General features: G+C 27.8%; 1 protein-coding gene across 1 annotated transcript in view; it reads right to left on the bottom strand.

Moving 5' to 3' along the window:
* Window positions 1-1,135: 1,135 nt before the first annotated feature.
* Window positions 1,136-6,643, bottom strand: part of LOC117171715 (glutathione S-transferase C-terminal domain-containing protein homolog) — a 12,328-nt gene continuing 6,820 nt past the window's right edge. Inside the window, exon 2 of the mRNA XM_033359268.1 lies at window positions 1,136-1,830. Coding sequence (XP_033215159.1) covers window positions 1,426-1,830 — 405 coding nt within the window. The 3' untranslated portion in view covers window positions 1,136-1,425. The remainder of the gene's footprint in view (window positions 1,831-6,643) is intronic.

Genomic DNA, 6,643 nt, shown 5'->3' with positions numbered 1-6,643 from the left:
CCTTCATTTCTTTTGGTCCACTCATCATCTATGTCGTCCAAGAAAATGTTAAAGAGGATCGGGCTCAAGGGGCATCCTTGTCTTACCCCTATATTTGTTCTAAAATTTGTCTGAGATTCCCGCTTTAGTTACTACCTCGTTGAAAGTGTTCCTATAAATGCTCTTGATCATATCGAGCATTCTGCCACTGATTCCTACCTTTTCCAGTTTTTCAAAAAGTATGTTTCTGTCTATTGTATCAAATGCTTTTTTAAAATCTATAAATGCTACGTATAGCTTTCCTTTCTCTTTTTAAACATTAAAATTTTCAACCGACAGAAAGCGAAAGGAATTGTCAAATTTTATAAATTCTTTTTTTCAATTTAGATTACCCCATAATTATTGGGCGCACAGTAATGAAAATATGCAATTTTGATCATCTTACTTTCTAAGTGCAGTAAATCAAAATTTTACAGGCATATAGACAAAAGAATCCTAAAATAAAATTACTTCAGGCGTGATTTTTCACGAAAACTGGAAATACTAGGGGAATCAATTCTTTTAAATAAAAATAATTTTGGTATAATATTGAATTAAATATGAAACACTTTAAATTTCTAATATTTCAAGCCGAGAAATACATTGCATTTCAAACAAAGTAGTTGAATTTTTGATGAAAGATTATATTTACAATGTTCAATAAAACAGTTTACTTTTCAACAAAATAAAAGTTAAATTTTCAACCTATAAATATGAATTTTCAACCAACAAAGATGAATTATCAATTCAAAAGGACGAATTTTCTATCAAAAATTTTCAATTTTCGATTAAAATATATGACTTTTGAACGAAATAGTTAAACTTTCAATAAAATAATTCAATTTGCAAAAAATAAAATAAATTTTCTAGAAAATATTTAAGGTTTTAACTAAATAGTTAAACTTTAAACCGACAAAGATAAATTAAAAAAAAAAGAACTTTTTAAACAAAAAACAGTTGGATTTAACGAACAAAAACAAATTTTTAACAAAATACGTTACAGAAAGGGAAAGGAATTGTCAAACAAAAAATATGAATCTTCAATAAACAGTTGCATTTTTAAGAGAAAAAGAAGATTTTTCAAGAAAATAGATGAATCATCAAATATGTATAAACATTGAAGTTCCTTTTTAATACTTTACAAATATTAGGTTAGAAAACTGGAAATTCAGCTTAGAAAATAAAGTTCATTTTCCATAACGCAAGTACACACTTTCAAATTTCAACTATACATAAGTGTAATACTTGAAAAATTTTATAACACTATTTCTTTAACTTTATGACACTATTTACACTTTTTTGTTATCTCGGCAGTGAGTCCGAGACCTGCAATTTCTCGAAAATAAAGTATAAGCGAAAAAATAAACTTACACTTAATTATAAAGTCACCATCGTCATTGGGAGTCATCAAGAATTCGTGGTTTTAGAACTGGGAATTCCAACAAGTAAATGATTCTTTGGAGTGCAGGATGCCGGAACTAGTTTTCCCAGATGAACAGTGTAGCCAAATTGTTCGGCGTGAAGTCTTCGGTCGGTGTCGATGATTTCCATGCACTCGTAGCCTTGTTTCGTTTTGACATTGTCGGCGTCGTGAGTTTGATCTGCGGAGTGACCCAAAACCAAGTAACTTCGTTTGTCTATTAACGTTTTTAAGAAATCACTTCGTGGGTATGAGATGTGATGACAATCGTGCACAGATCCGTAGCAACAGGGACAACACACAAAAACTGCGTTCCTTCTAATGCAGTGCTGGATCACCAGGTCTGTAGCGACCCCACAGGCATGTAAGGAGGTTCCGATGTCGAAGTCTCCCTAAAATCAAAAAAGATTTAATTAATTTGCATTGTTTTAAACCTAGAAAACCTGGAAATCTCCTTGATTTTTTCACGACAACCTTGCATTTTAATTATTCTTTTTTCCTTTCTTTTAAAACAGTAATTTTATCGATAAGCGAAGAGTAATATTTAAATCTTTTAGCTTATTTTATGAAAGAAACATTTCGTCTAGAAAAAATCTTTCTGCTGAAAATTTTTTTATTCGTCAAGATATAATGTATATTTTGTTTATTACAGAATAAATAAAGATATTTCAAGGCACTTTTTGTTGGGGCGTTCAATTTACAAATTATAAAAATTATTAGTTTAAAATTTCGATGTTAATTCAGTTTCAGAATTAGAGTAAGTCATGGCCATACATTTCAAAATAATTTAAATATCTTTAACATTTCACAAAGATTTCACGGATGTTAACGATTTACAAAAGGTGCGCATGCTAGATTTCAATAGAGATTTCACAAACATTGTAAAACTTTAAAGATTTAAAGGATTTCAAAGATTTAAAAAAAATACAGTACACCAGATTTTAAAGAATTCAAAATTTTGAAACAATTTCAAGAGGTTTTAAAAGATTTTAGAAGCTTTAAAAATAATGCAAATAATTCGAGGACTTCAACGAATACAAACGATTCCCTAAAGATTTAAGAAAGATTTTATAAACATTTCACAATATTTCCCAAAGATTTCAAGGATTTCAAACGTTCAAAAAGGCGTGTACACTAGATTAAAAAGTTTTCACAAAAATTCCATAAAGATTTCAAACATTCCATAAAGATTTGGAATATGTCACAAAGACTTCGAGTATTTCACACAGATTTTAAAACTTTCAGAACAGTTTACAGATTTTAAAAAGGGTATATTAAATCACATTTATAAGATTTCAAAGATTTTAAACAATTTCAAATTTGTTTATGAGATATCAAAAGTTTTGTAATAATTTAAATAATTCCAACGAATTCAAAAAGATTTCAAAAGGTTTCGAACATTTCGCTAAGATTTCGAACATTGTACATAGATTTTAAAACTTTCAAAAGATTTCAAAACATTTTAAAGATTTTAAATAACTTTAAAATATTTTAGGAGATGTCAAAAGATTTTACAAAAATCCCAAAGATTTCATAAAACATTCATAAAGATTTCAAAATAATACGAGAATTTCAAAGATTTCAACAAGGTAGCAGTATACAAGATTGCAAGGATTTTAAAGATTTTAAACGATTTGAAATGTGTGACAAGACTTTAAGCGATTAAAAAAGATTTCTCAAATATTTTAAAGAATTATTAAGGATTTCAAAACATTTCAAGAATTTCAAAGATTCCAACAGAAAGGATCTCGCTAACAAAGATTAAAGAAACATTTTAAAAATATTTCAAATATTTTATAAAGATTTCAAAAAATTTCACAGATTTCGTAGATTTTAAGCACTTGAAAGATTTCAACAAGGATACAGTATTTATGAAGATTTAAATTTATTTAGGGTACAGTATAATAGATGCCAAAGATTTAAAAACATTTCAAATATTTTAAACAATAGGGAATTTTTTATAAGATTTCAAAAAATTTAACAAAAATTTCAAATATTCCAGTCATTTTAAACGAATACAACAAATTTCATAAAGATTTCAGAAATACTTCAAATATTCCGGTGCTTTCAAACGAATACAAAAGACTTAGAGAAGATTTCACAATATCTTTAAAGAATTCATAAGAATTTCAAAACATCTCAAGATTTTAAGTGATTTCACAAAGTTTCAAGAATTTTTATGATTTTACAAAAGCTTTGAAAAATTCCAAAAGATTTCTCAAAGGATCCGCTGAAATTTCAAGCTCTCACTAAGGTTTGTATACTTTAGAAACATTTCAAAATGTTTCAATAATTTCAAAGACATTAAAAAGATTGAAAAATATTCCAAAATATTTCACAAAGACGCAAAAAATTAAGAATTTGTTTATTTGCGATTCGGCTTTCTTTATTAATTTTTGGCCAATAAAAAATGAAATGGCTCATTTTTTACATGTATGACAAATGTTTATTTCATTAATTGATGTAAAAAAGGAGACCTAGAAAATTTTGATTTCTTGACCTGTAAAACCTGGAAAAGACCTTGAATCTTGTTCCTAAGAATCGCTAGACACCCTGTTGATTCAAAATTTTGGTCTTTTAATACAGTTATTTTATTGAATTGCGAAAAGTAACTTAAATATTTTAGTCTATTATTCAAAATATTTCACACAGATTCGAAATATTTGAATGATTTCAAATTAATACAAAAGATTTTTAAACTATTAAAAGATATTAAAAATTTTGAAAAGGGCATATTAAACCATATTTTTAATATTTCAAAGATTTGAAACAATACGGAAGATTTCAAAGAAGTTAAACTAATTCAAAAGGTTTCAACAAATTTGAGAATATTTCAATAAATTCGAACAAAAACAAAAGATTTTACCAACAAAGGCTAAAGAAAGCTTTCAAACATATTTCAAAGATTTCATAAAAATTACAATTATGTTACAAAAAAATTTTATTCTTTTTAATCACCTTGACAATTGATAATTAAAATGAAAAAAATAAGATTGGTATTTTTAAGGCGCGAATTTTAAGCATTATTATTTTGTTAATTTCACACTGCATAAAATATTTTAGGCACGAAAAAATAGGTATCGGAAAAAAGATCCATTTGAACTTTAAAAATATCTATTGGTCGTCTCGTTTAAAGGAAAAAATATTACTTTAAACAGAGTGCAGTAGTTTTTGGAGTAAAAGTTGCTTATTTCGAAGAAGAAATATTTCTGAATTACAATATAGATTTTTAAAAAATTTTTTGTTTGTTAGGGATTTACCTTTTTTTCTTGAAAATGCATCTCTTTTTAAAAATATAACTGCTTTGTAGAAAAAAAAATTTTTCACCAAAAAATTAAATATTCCAGTAGAAAATTTAACTATTTCGGGTGGAAAATTGAATTTTTCTAGATCAAAATTCAACAATTTGTATGTAAATATCTTTTTGAACAGAAAATTAATTTATTTTGTTAAAATTTTCACGTATTTTGTTACAAATAGACTTTTTCGTTTCCTTGAACGTTCATTTTTTTACGGATTATTTAATTTTTGGTTGAAGAATGATATTTTTTAGTTGAAAATTCGTATTTTTTGGTTCAACATTGATTTTCTGAAAATAAAACTTCATTATTTTAGTTTTGGTTGACAATTTATCTTTTTTAGTAAAAATTACTTTTTTTGTTGTTGAAAGTTCAACTGTTTCAGTTGACGATGCATTGTCTTAGTTTAACACTAATTTTTTGTTGTTGTTTAAAATTTCACTATTCCAAATAAGCATTCATCATTTTCGTTGAAATAAGGGCATGCTCTCCGGTGACCACGTGACCAAACTAGTCCCCGGTTATGAACAATTTTTTTGGTGTTCACTGCGTCCACACGAATTGAGATATCGTGTTTAAAATTTGACACATAAAATAGAAAGCACTAAAGAACGTTTGTATACATCAATCTATTGGTAATTTCAAAGAAAGTTTATTTATAAATTGATGGAATAGGATATTAACATTCGAGTTATAGCACTTTGCAGATCATTTTTAGTTTGATGCATTTTAGATTTTTTTTATTCGCTCATATTGAGCACTGACACCAATTTTATACTAAATCGTCTAAACCTTGAAAAAATTAAGCAATAAAATTTGCACCTTCGTTGCAAATCAACAAATAAATATCTGCACACACGTAACCTATCATTATTTTTTGGGCTTTTTTTTAGCGATTTCTAGCGGAGAAAAATTATTTTCATTTTTTTTGGTCCTAAAAATAAAAGATAAATTTCAAATTGGAAACACAGAAACACAAGCAATGTGCTAAAATTTACTCGTCGGAGTTCTCCAACCAACGGGACTCAGCGTCGGACTGGCCTTGTCTTTCGCCCCCGGGCGAAATTTTATTTTTATTCTTGGAATTGTTTCTTACCAGTACAAAAAATCTACAAGAATATATAACCATTAGAAAATTTTAATTATTTTCTGAAGATGCACATTTCTCAAGATGGGACTTGGACCACTTGGACGAATTTTCGAGTATGACATTATAAGATGTTCCTCGATTTTTTTAAATCGAGGCATCTACTTTATCGACGTTAAAATTTTATTTCCTAATTCCTATAGTATTTTATTCGAAAACTTTCTTCGTAATTATGAACATTTTGATATATACAAACGTTCCTTAGTGCTTTCGGTATAACTTCCTAAATCCTGAACACGATATCTCAATCCGTTTGGACGTAGTGAGGACCAAAAATAATGAAAATCATTTCATTCTCCACACAAAAATTTTATGAATGAACTTAGTCACGTGATCTCGACTTTATCGACGGTCAAAGTTTCTTTTTCTCTCCGCTAGAAATCGCTAAAAATGTTCCAAAAATAATTATAGGTTACGTGTATGCAGATACTTATTTCTTGATTTTCAACGAATGTGCAAATTTTATTGCTTACATCCATTCTTTTAAGGTTTAGACGATTTAGTCCAAAACTGGTGTCAGTGCTCAATATACGCGAATCAAAAAATCTGAAATGCATCAAATCAAAAATTATCTGCATAGTGCTATAACTCGAATGGTAATATCCTTTTTCATCGATTTATAAATAAACTTTCTTTAAAACTATAAACACATTGATGTATACGAGGGTGGATTGATAAGTTTCCGGCCTGACCAAGAGATGGCGCCACTAGGCCTACCTTGAGGTGGCATTCTATAGTACCATCCTTAGATAGCTTGTA

This window comes from Belonocnema kinseyi, chromosome 4 (assembly GCF_010883055.1).
Source record: "Belonocnema kinseyi isolate 2016_QV_RU_SX_M_011 chromosome 4, B_treatae_v1, whole genome shotgun sequence".
NCBI classification, from domain to species: domain Eukaryota; kingdom Metazoa; phylum Arthropoda; class Insecta; order Hymenoptera; family Cynipidae; genus Belonocnema; species Belonocnema kinseyi.
The sequence above is the reverse complement of the archived record's forward strand: the minus strand, read 5'-3'. Positions and strand labels throughout refer to the sequence as shown.